The sequence below is a fragment of the Perca fluviatilis genome, chromosome 22 (assembly GCF_010015445.1).
Source record: "Perca fluviatilis chromosome 22, GENO_Pfluv_1.0, whole genome shotgun sequence".
In the NCBI taxonomy this organism is placed as follows: Eukaryota; Metazoa; Chordata; class Actinopteri; order Perciformes; family Percidae; genus Perca; species Perca fluviatilis.
Genome location: NC_053133.1, coordinates 9,659,142 through 9,671,495, shown reverse-complemented (window position 1 = coordinate 9,671,495; position 12,354 = coordinate 9,659,142). Strand labels below are relative to the sequence as shown.

Sequence of the window (12,354 nt, the reverse complement as noted above, 5' to 3'; positions counted from 1 at the left end):
CTGGGGGAAACCCTGGCTTGCTCACTGAGACTCCTACTTGTACTACTCTACTCATTTCTAGAAAGTGATAGTTCAAATAAGTATTTTTTTTTTATTAAGAGCCCCTGAACATCTTTTAACAGTTCGGCTCCTTTCAGGTTACATGTGTTACGTCACGGGGTGGTGTATATATATATATATATATATATATATATATATATATATATATATATATATATATATATATTGTCTTCTTACAGGAATGTTCAAAGAGAGCCAACCACGGCAAGTTCACACTGAGGGATCTACTAGTGGTTCCTATGCAGCGAGTCTTAAAGTATCACCTCCTCCTGCAGGTACAGTACTACAACCTATCTCATACTATACTATTTTTTATGTAGTCACACAGTTGTTATGTCATCATGGTGTAAAGCCGTGAATGTGGGAACACCAAGTAACAGATTTCTGCTCAACTGATTCAAACCCTCTGGAGTCTGCCTACTCCTCTGTGAATACACTGAGCATGTTTTGTCTTTAGTATCATAACTTTTTTATATATATATCATTTAGAGGAGAAAGCCAGTTGAAAGTGCTGATGTGGGCTTCCACACAGATATTTTCATGTCTGTAGACAATAAAAAATTCTTCTTTTTAAGATTTTTTTATTTTGAAATATTAAAGTGCTCATATTATGTTAATTTTCAAGTTCATAGTTGTATTTAGAGGTTGTACCAGAATAGGTTTATGTGGTTTAATTTTCAGAAAACACCATATATTTGTTGTACTGCACATTGCTGCAGCTCCTCTTTTCACCCTGTGTGTTGAGCTCTCTGTTTTAGCTACAGTGTGAGGCATCTCACTTCTCTTCCATCTTTGTTGGGAGTCGCACATGAGCATTACCTAGGTAAGCACTACTAGCCAGTCAGAAGTGTCAGAGTATGAGGGCGTGCCATGCTAGCAGCTAGGCGAGCATTATAACGTGTGTAACAAAGTGACCATGTTTGTCTCTGAAGTAAAGGCTGGACTACAATAGAGCTGTTTGTGAACAGTGTTTTCTCTGGAAGATGGTAAGTCCCTTTGGGGTGGACTTTGGGCGTTTTCACTTTGTTAACCTATAACATACACAACAAGATATATAACACAATAAAGATAAGGGCAAAAGCCAAAAAGGATAATATGAGCGCTTTAATATTTCAGTGATTTTCAGGCATACAAAGACTTTAAATGAAAAAAGGCAGAAAAACAAGGTTGGATAAAATTGATTAAGATGTAAATAGACTGTATTCTAGTTTTATTTCATACATTTTTCTCTGCTGTATTTGTATGTATAAAAAGTGAAACAATGTTTTTTGTAAACCTTAAACTGTCCTATAATTCTTCTTGAATTATTTGGATTCTGGCAGCATTATACATCTTCACAGTAACATTAGGAAATAAAAAAATGTCCTCTGTTCTTTCTTAACTATGCTAAAAATGTAAACAGTCTTTGTATGAAATCAAGCATCACTGCAACTCAGTGGTAGAAAGTAACTAAGTACATTTACTCAAGTACTCTACTTACGTAGTGTTGTGAACGTACTTGTACTGTACTTGAGCATGTCCATTTTATGATATTTATGACTCCACCACATTTGTCTGATATTATTTGCTATATATACTAGTTACTTTTTATACTTTTTATTTAAACTACCCATCAGAATATAAAGTAGTTAAAGTTGGCTACACCTCATCCTAGCTGCATCATTAACATACTGCATACATGTTATAATAATCAGATAATCCAATATATAGATATAGTAACATAACACACACTTTCCCTGATAATACTTCTGTCTTTGAGACATAAGTAAAAATTTTAAAGCAGGGCTTTTACTTATAATGGAGTATTTCTTCTTCCATCATTGTCCATAAGCAGCTGTGTAATAAGCTGTCTATACTTATCTATCACCTTGTATTTCTAACAAAACTCTTCACCGCTGTATATAATGTCAGTCACTGTCATTGTAAATGAAGCTGGACAGAAACTTAAAGTCTTCTCTGACTTTATAGATCACTCTCAGTAGGTGACAGAGCCCCATCCGGGAGATTTGGATTCATCCAAAAGGCTCCATAATTGGTAATCAGACTTTATGAGCAGCAGGACTCGCTGTCACTAGGTGGTGCTGTTGACCACGTTTGGTTCCCGTCCCCTGCCTTCGTCCTTCACACTCCCCTCGTCTATTTCTGTCGCCTCTGCATGACTCTCGGAATGAAAAAGAGCAGCACATAATTGTCATCTGATTGAGACAATCAAGAAGTAGGAGAGAGAAAACCGGTAAAGTGAAGTGTGGACAGTGCAGTACACGGAACAAGACAAACCACTAAAGAGAGCTAGACGGAGAGGTGAAGTATTTTTGAAGTGGTAAGAATCTGAATGTGAAGCTGAACTATGGCTGTGGAGGCTCAGGACAGGGTCAGGGAGAAATGACTAACATGTCAGTGAAAATCTCTCACAGGACTTTTCTTCTATTATAGTTGTTGAATTAACTACATATAATATTCTATCATGTTTCATGATCCACATGTTGAAATATTGACATGCATTTGTAAAATAGCTACATTATATAGCTAACTAAAGTTTCCTCAGAGTAAATCACTTGTATGTACAGTATGTGTGTCAGTATACACGTATGTGTGTGTGAGCGTGGCCTATCCTTTTCGTCTGGTGCACACACACACACACACACACACACACACACACACACACACACGCAAATACGCAGACACACAGTCTTCATTATTCATCGCACAGAAGAAATTCAAGAAGTTGAAGGTGGTCTGTATATATTGTGCATGTGGGTTTGCTGTGATGTACAAACAGTACAATAATAAAAAGAAAAGCAGCAGCATTTCTTTGTCTATGTGCGTGGGTGGGTGTGGAGCTGACATCCATAGGTAGTGCATACGGTCTCAGTGTGTCTTATTTTAATACTTCATTGTCGATTAATATATTGATAATTTTCTCGATTCATTACAGTTTTTTTCCGATTGCTAAACGACAGTGGGCGAAACTAAAGCCACGTGCAAAACGCAAACTACAGTCGTCGTTTTTCATTGCTTGAACATAGTTTTCAAAACTCTACACACTTATCCCATGGCTTTGGTTCTACAGCACTTTGTTCAAATGCTAACACACTGCTGTCAAAACTGTTAACCACACATTCAAAACAGAATAGATGTCAGTCTGGTGCCTCAAACACTGCTGATTGGAATTTTAGCTGAAAGCCTAAGCAGGTGTATTGTTTTAGACTAGTTAGTGAACATACAGTATACAGTATTTATATAGAGAAAGCTCAGAAAGCCTTTTTTTTTATACAAACACCATATAAGAATGGAACAATTATTCACTACCATTTACTGTAAGAGAAACAGGTAAAAGAGCAAAGATACTAATATGTTCTGGTAAGATGTCTGAGGTTAAATACACAGCTATAAAAAAAAAGAAGTGAAAAACTATATCTTTATTATAGTAAAACTGCGTTCTTACTGTTTTTCAGAAAGTAATGGAGGTGAAAGCAATGGAAACACAACATTCATTTGTATTCAGAGATGATTCAGACATCCAATGTGATGAAGAAAACTTGCCGCATGATGCTGGAGAGAGGCAGGATTAGTCACACTATTCTTTGTTACTGTTATGCATATTTAGTTTTTTTTCCAGTAATTCCATAAATTACTAGAGACCAAATACTATATTTAGCAAACTGCTGATTTTCATTCCTTCCTGTTTACCTTACATAAAAATTGGTATATTACATAAAATCAATATCTTTTCTTTAAAGAAACTGTTGATTAGTGTCACTCAAATTGTTCAAACTGTAAAGACAAGAAGGTTGTAATTTCTGTCTTGGTGTTTGATGCTAGTGTTTTTACTCTCAGTGTGTTCTGAGTGACAGTGTGTGTTATCTCAGTGAGGATTGTTCACAGTGTTTGGCTGCACTAAGCCTGTTTTGAGATGCGTGTTAAGAGTTGTGTTGTTTGGAATGAGTTTTGCAGGTGATGTGAACTGTTTAGCTCAGGTGACTGTTGGTAGTGCAGACTGTGGTTTGAGTTGTGCTTCAGTTGTGACCACTGTCGTTTAGCAATAAAAAAATCCATCAGATCAGTGTTTTCCAAAGCCCAAGATGACGATGACATGTCTTGTTTTGTCCACAACTCAAAGATATTCAGTTTGCAGTAACAGAGGAGAGAAGAAACTAGAAAATATTCACATTTAAGAAGCTGGAATCAGAAAAATTTGACTTTTTCTTTTATAAAAATGACACACAGATTAATCGGTTATCAAAATAGTAGACAATTAATTTAATAGTTGACAACTAATTGACTAATCTTTGCAGCTCTACTATTTTTTGGTTCCTTTTGTATACTGTGGAACCTCGGCAGAGCAATGTGCGCAAGATAGTGTGAGTTAGGAGCCTTAGAATGGAAGCAAAAAAGACAACAAAAAAAAAAAGCAACTGAACACCTACTTGTCAAATGTGGTTACTACTGAGTACTTAATGTAAAAATATTGTGGTTTGACTTTATATATTTCCCGTATGTAATTTCAAGTTACTCAATAATAAAACCATTTAAGTATTTTGTTTGACTTCACAAATATAGACAGTTGCTCAGGTTGAGTCGGTCATTTTCAGAGGAAAAATTCCAACTTGAACATTTATGCTACCAAGGATAAGCAATGGAGCCTTCAGGCGAGAGAAACCCTGCACACTTGACTGTTGACCGCAGTTTGTAAATTTCAATTCCATGAGTTCAATAGCATCTCAATGAGTATTCAATACAAGTGACATTTTAAAAATTAGGTATTTAGTTGCTTACAAAATCAAAATTATTACAGCCTTTCTTTGCTTCCATAGCTGTGTATACCTGTTTGTAAGGCACACGTTTGATTTGCAGTATAGTATGTATTGTATAATTTACGGTGAATCCTTACAGGCATTGAAATGCCTAGTGGGCATATTTCCTTCACTAGTGAATGGCAGATCTGTTATTGCATGTCCACTCTGAAATGAATCCAGAAGAGTTTAACAGAACAATATACATGCCTTTAAAGAAGCGACCATGCATGTATTCTTTTTCTATTCACATTAGAAAGAATTATCATATTTTCTCAGCTTTAATTTGGTATGTTCAGTCAGAAATTAGCCCTGCGGGTAACAGCCGGGTAATAGCTAGCTGCATTGAATACAGCATCGGCTGGGTTACTTTTCCACATGGTGACATCCACAATGTGTCCAACAAATGTCTAGTCACTTGCCTTCGCTCCTCGAGTTCCTCTTTCTTAGTGGTTCTTTCTTTCTCTCTTTTTTTGTCATCAATCTTTTTCTCTTTCTTCCTCACTGCCTCCGCTCATCATTTCTCTTCCCCCCTGAACACACCGCAACACGATTCCCTCAACGAATCCATCATGTATGGTCCTGGCTATCAGTGTGACCACTCCCTTCCTCCGTATCTCTGTGGATGTGTGGAGGTGGGAGCGAGCCTTGATAAATAGGACTCTGTCGTCTTGCTAGTGATAATAATGCCCAGGTTGAGCTTGACTGACACCAGGGATTTGAGCAGTGCCAAGCAGACATATATATCTCCCTTAGCGGCTCAGTGTGTGCGCGTATATCTGTGTGTGTGTGTGTGTATGTGTGTGTGTGTGTACACAGTTTGTATGGGCCTGTATAAAGGACATGCATGGCATCCTTCCTTATCCTCCACTGTTGAGGTCTAGATGTCTTGTTTACGCTGAGCCAGGCACTGGCAAGCAATTTCAGATACACACTTGCACACACACTCCTGCAATAGATGAGTACACACACACACACACACACACCAAATTTGATTTATTTCAGGACAGGATTCTTTTCGGAGTAACCTTTTTCATTTCATATCTGGAGCCAAAGCATTATGATCTCAAGCGTGGAATGTGGCTGTATGTATGTCAGCAACAGGATAACGATGTGAATTTTCACTTTTTTGTTTGTTTTGTGATTGACAAATAGCCTTGCTTTCCTCCTTACATTTCTAACTTTGGGTATATAATTAAAATGATGTTAGCTAGTCGTTAGTATATATCCTCGCCCTTCCACTTCCGGGATTGCTGCCGGAAATTCTGCCGTATGCTCTTATTTCCTTTGTGTTGGAATTTAAAACTTTTATGAGGACTATGGTTGACTGCTCCTCAGATCTCTGCAGGGTAAATCCAGACAGCTAGCTAGACCATCTGTCCAATAGGAGTTTTCTGTTGCACGACTTTAACAACTTTTGAACGCACACATATTCCACCAAAACAAGTTCCTTCCCGAGGCTATTTTGCAGCGGCACCGTGGCTCAGTGCAGCGCAAAACCATTGTGATTGATGTAAAGAAATGGCAATAAACCAGAGCACTACTTTTTCTCCCATCCCGGGAATACTGTGGGGAATAGTACTTTTTGCAGTTCTGAACCATCATTGCAGCCGGGCAAATAATGTAACGGCACTGTAGCAGCACTTTCTACCTATATAAAGTATAGTTGTGACATCACAACCGTACAGAAGTCCTGACGGCTCGTTTAAAGGCACCGTTTCTGATTACAGGCTGTGTCCATTCCTCTGTGAATTGAGAGTGTTGATACATTCATAGTATTTTTACAGCACCTAGACTTGCTGGACATGGGAATCTCACTTTTTACAATTTGGGACCTTTCAATCAGTTTTACGACATGAAAGACGTGTAATCATAGGACACTTGCTTACCTATATATGTTGCGTTGTGATTTGTTTCTGTCGACTAGGAGCTGGTGAAACACACTCAAGATGCCACAGAGAAGAGTAATCTGCGGACGGCATTGGATGCCATGAAGGTACATCATCAGCTTATCCAGTTTATTTTATTTCAACACACTCTTATCCCAGCATGCACCGAGTGAAAGGACCAACCCAAAGCTACATACACAAACATATTCACAGTCATTCTTCCAGTATGAGCCGCTTAGAGTGCACAAGTCTTGTTTTATTCCCTTAAAGCCATTAAACACTTGCTAATTCATTCATTAGGACTGTGTGGGCGTGCTGTCATCCAATTTGATTGACAGTGCTAACTGGGCAACTTCAGCAAACAACCCCACAATTGTTTTAAATTTAAATTTGAATAATGTTGCTAAATCCTTCTTGTTGCACATAAATCTGTAAACTAGTGAGAAGAAAACAGAAAAGTGTGTTCATACAGGAATAAATTAGGTTTAGGGCCTCAAAGGGAAAGCAATATTGCTTTTTGGATTGTTGGTTAACTCCTATAGCTGCTATAAAAAATTGTGTAGGCTCACAAACATGACAGAACATGATCATCTCCAAAAAGAGACTGTAAGAATTGCACTTCAATGCATCACATGTCATCACATGTCCACAACTTTTGACCACACATAAATAAATTAGTCCACTAAATGCAGCATTTCTGCAGCAAGTCCTGCTCATTGTGTAGCTCTCAAAGGCTGCTCAGTTGCCCAATGTCATTTACAGTGTCAGCAAATAGTTACTTTTGAAAGAGAGAAAAACAGCACAAAAAGAAAGACAACCTTAGCACATAATGGGGGAAAAAATTGAAAAAGGAAAAAGGAGAGCCTTTGATTTCTGATTTGTTGACAGGACTTGGCTCAGTACGTCAACGAAGTCAAGCGAGACAATGAGACGTTGCGAGAAATAGATCAGTATCAGAAATCCATTGAAAACCTGGTAAGCCACCTGTTTCTTCCAAATAATTAGATGCTGATCTCATTTGGAAATTGCTTTTCTTCCTGTCAGATTATACCCCATCATTTCTCTGTCTCCTTGTCTGCAGAATCAGCCTCTGAGTAACTACGGGAGACCCAAAGGTGACGGGGAGGTACGGGTGGCCTCGGTGGACAAACGAGCTAAACAGGACAGGTGAGATGTCAGGTGACACGCTGGTTGACTGACTGAATGACTGTAGCTTGACTAGAATCAGGTGCTGTGGTTGGAAAACTGCCAGAGTATGTATTGCTTTAAGCCAAAGTGCTGTTAGAAACTAAATCTGTGTGTCTTGTAGGTGAAGAACAAAATAAAGTTAAGTACAAGGGTATGAGTTCCAGACAAACATGCACTGGACAGAGTAACATGAATATATGCTTAATATGACTTTGACATGATGCTTTTTGAACCGCAGGCACATCTTCCTGTTCGACGCTGCGGTGATCGTTTGTAAGCGGCGAGGAGACAACTATGAGATGAAAGAAGTGATCGACCTGCACCTCTTCAAGATCACCAACAACCCAACATCGGACAAGGAGAACCGGAAGGTCCGCACACACACACACACACACACACACACACACACACACACACACACACACACACACACACACACACACACACACACACACAAACACACACACACACACACACACACACACACATATGGATACAGCCCTGTTTAGTTGTGTTATTGTGGCATTCTGTCTGTGCTGACTCTTTCTCTCCATGCCTAGTATCGCATTGCCAGACCTATTTCCACAGCGCTGTGGAGTAAGGTCTGGCTACACCATAGATACATTTTACGATAGGGGGGGGCGGGGGCGGGGGGGAGGAATGCTCTGGGTTGTTTGCATTTCTTTAAACCAATCACAATCGTCTTGGGCGGCGCTAAGCTCTGGACGCAGCAACCGTGGCTCTGCAAAATAGTATGTGGAAGGAACTTTTTGGTGGAACATTTGCACCCCGCAAAGGAAAACGCCACATACAAAATTAACTGAAGTTAAGTGTTCACATAATACAGTAACGTGAGCTATTTAAATTAGCTGGATACAATGGTTAAACATAAGTGTGCTTTGTCCATAGCAGTCCTGCCAATCAGTCCCAAAACATCCCAGTTAGATAGTAAATGCCGTAAACATATTCTTTGTAAATCTTTACAATCATTCACCGAAAGACCTAAGCAGGGCTGCCTTGTTGCACCATCCACATTTTCTTCAAAACCTGCCATTTTCAGCGTGTAACGAAGGGATTTTGAGAACGGCAACACACAGAGAGCAGAAGGTGAGGGGCAAAGCCTGTCAGGCTTTATACCGGAAATGTACTTCCATTGATTTAGACTACTCCATGCCACAATGCAGAGGATCCCATACCAAAGAATGCAGTATAATAGGTCATGCTTAGGTATTAAATCATTTTTAAAACGGGTTTAAGGGCCTGAATGTTTCTTCACTAACTTTTTTATACCAACTAACAGCATCAATGATGGCTCTATTTTCCTTGGCTACTCAGTTATATTTAGCTGTGTCTGTAAGCCGTTGATTGCAGCCACTACTAATTAATGTTATTAGTTACACCTGTGTAAATGTTCGAAATAGCCACCGTTAGCATCGGCATGATTATCAGCAGTGTTTCTCACACACATAGTTGTTTTTTTTCCAGATCATGTGGTATACCGAGATTTATTTCAGACGGTAAAAGTCAAGGAATTAAATCACACTTACTTCACGGCTGCATCATTGAATTTGACAGATGTATGAAATCACAGAAATAGATTGCACTGTAGTATTCAATCAGAAAATGAACATAGACTACACGTTGGGTATTGGAACTGTTCTGATTTAGTTAAGGACATGACCAGGTCTGGATGCCCATGAGTAGGTCTCCCTGGTGAATTTCCCCTCCAGCATGTACATACCAAGGTACATGTGTTTCATGTTTCAGATCTAGCCATCACCTTGGAAAAGATATTAGAACATCTTTCAGTCATTTCATTTTTTTGTCTTTTTCTCTCTTGGCAGCAACACATGTCTTTGTCAACATGTACTGTAACTCAAAGAGTAACTGAATTTCACTTTTGGCAAGGCTACGGTGATTATGTTTTACATCAGCTATGCAGCAACATTAGCCTCAATTAAATCAAGCTGAAGTGACAGGCATTTATTGCTCATATTTGCACAAAATATTGAATAATAATAATTCCATTTCATACTTTTTATTAATCCCCAGTGGGGAAATTACAATTTACACTCTGTTGTTATTACACACTACACATGCCTGAAATACACACACACACACACACACACACACACACACACACACACACACACTCTCAGGTCCTTTCACGTGAAACACATTTGTCTACTTCCTTAATGTGCTGCACACTGATATCAGGACTCTAAGCAATGCAACTTGGTCTTGAATTTTAATCCAATGACAATTTCCCAGTAATTCTCACAGCCAAATAGTTGTTGATTTTTACAGTTTTACACGTCTTCACACACATCACAACTGAGAGGAAAGTGTAAAGCACACGTCTAATTTTATTATTTTAACCTAGAAGAAGGACGCTTCGGTTTCTCGGGTCTGATTGGTGGAGTTACTTTGAATCCTCACTGATCCAGGTCACTGACTGAAAAGAAAATAGGTCTTGAGCGTTCAGCTTTTAAGTTTATGGTGTGTTCTCATTATTTATAAAAAGCAATAACCCACTTTAAGCGGGGATTTACAATGATTTTACAACAGCTTTTAATGACATTTAATTTCACCCAGGGCTGTATGCCATGTCCAATCCTAATAGGACTAGAACAATGTAGCGAGCGTATTCTGCCTCCTACTTTCACTGTTGCTATAAAATACAGCATGTAAAAGCTGCTAATAGCAGAACATACTTCTTAACATTCTGTGAAAAAAAAAAGCGCAAAACAAGCATCTCATATAACAACAAATCAGCTATAATGGAGGGAAGTCTTGCACTGTTGAATCCATTATTGCCTCTTTATAACTGAGTCAGCAAAGCTCAGAAACCATGTTGGACTCCTGACAAACCAATTAACAGCGCTCCTTCAGCATAATGAGCAGGCATAACAATTTATCAGATAAACCCAAGTTCATAAAATTAAGTCAAAATTGAATTAACTTGCTTCCCGATAGTATTTTTTAAGCACCTGCACCAACATCTACACCCCACTGCTGCCTTTTGTGCCCTGAATCCCCTAATATGCAGCTAAAAGGAACTACATGCAAACATATTTCCAGCTCATAACACAAACAACTAAATAATCACTGGTATATAATTTGATACATTGCTCGTTCCAGCACATGTTTTACATGGTCTTGCTCGTTCACCAGCATAATACTGAAAGTGTCAGACTAGAACAGTCTGCCTCCTCCCAGATGGTGTTATCATTAAACCTCGCTTTGGGCCTGACTACACACACACACACACACACACACACACACACACACACACACACACACACACACACACACACACACACACGCACACACACACAGTGAATGCTAAGTGCCAAGTGGTGAAAAATATTGCCATTCATTATGAAGAATGATATCTAAAGTGTGCCAGGAAACAATGATTTGGGTAATAATGATTTTGTAAATAGCAGACATTAGTAGGCTTAGACCCATATGGGCTTATACAGTTGTTGTTTTTTATGAATCTTCAGCATCATTCACCTCTGACATGATGGATACGATGCAGTTTGTTTGATTACATATTTAGTACGGAAATGCCAAAGATGACAATGACTGTCTGCGGGAAGCAGCAATAAGAACCTCCATCATAGAAGTAAAATAATCACATTTACACGCAAGTCAAGTGGAGGTAAAACCAAACAAAGTCTAATTGTTGTACACAGAAGTAGGAAACGTGTGTGCCTCCAATGGACTGTAGACATTTTTCATACTTAAGCTGATGGTTTGAGCCTTTGCTGCAGAGTTAAAGCTTCATATGCATTTCAACTGCCATAGTCACTATTTTTATAATAACATAAGACATCAAATGATGTGTAATGTGTAAGGTGTCGTTTGTAACGATGAACCAACTGATAACCATCAGCTGACTCTGCGGTTCCATGCGGCTAAATGGAGCTTTTAAGTGTCTTTTTTTGTTTTTTGTTTGGGTTTTCAAGCACACAACTTTACTTTTGGTTTTGGTTCACTCTCACGGCATTGTTTTAAGCACACAGGCTATGTTAGTGACTAGCTGCTGAACAGTAATTTCCCTGAGGAGTTGGTGGAGACCAAAAACAGAGCTAAAAGTAGGGCTTTACCGAATGTCTCTTTTTTTTTTTTTTTTTTACAATCAAAGCTTCTATTGAAGCTGGGAGATTCCAGCAGCATGTTCGATACCACAAGGTCTCCTAGCTTTTTTTAAAGTCTAATTAACAATAAACTCACAAAATCTCAAGAAAAGAAATTTTCTTACACCTATTTTTCTTATTAAACAGAAAGTATAACCTACACCTTCTGAATTGAAGTTTCACTGAACTAATCCTACCTTATTTGCCTTGTTAATGCATAATAAAACACTTCAGTCAAACTTGACAGAAACAAAATAAAACTCAAAAAGTCCTGGTTAG

At 38.6% G+C, this 12,354-nt stretch overlaps 1 protein-coding gene across 2 annotated transcripts in view; it reads left to right on the top strand.

The window, feature by feature from the left end:
• Nucleotides 1-12,354, top strand: part of LOC120552183 (guanine nucleotide exchange factor VAV3) — a 111,234-nt gene that overhangs the window by 54,578 nt on the left and 44,302 nt on the right. For both annotated transcript variants that reach the window (XM_039789977.1, XM_039789978.1), the window contains exons 10-14: nt 240-335; nt 6,781-6,849; nt 7,631-7,717; nt 7,824-7,909; nt 8,169-8,301. In XM_039789977.1, the coding sequence (XP_039645911.1) occupies nt 240-335; nt 6,781-6,849; nt 7,631-7,717; nt 7,824-7,909; nt 8,169-8,301 (471 nt within the window). The remainder of the gene's footprint in view (nt 1-239; nt 336-6,780; nt 6,850-7,630; nt 7,718-7,823; nt 7,910-8,168; nt 8,302-12,354) is intronic.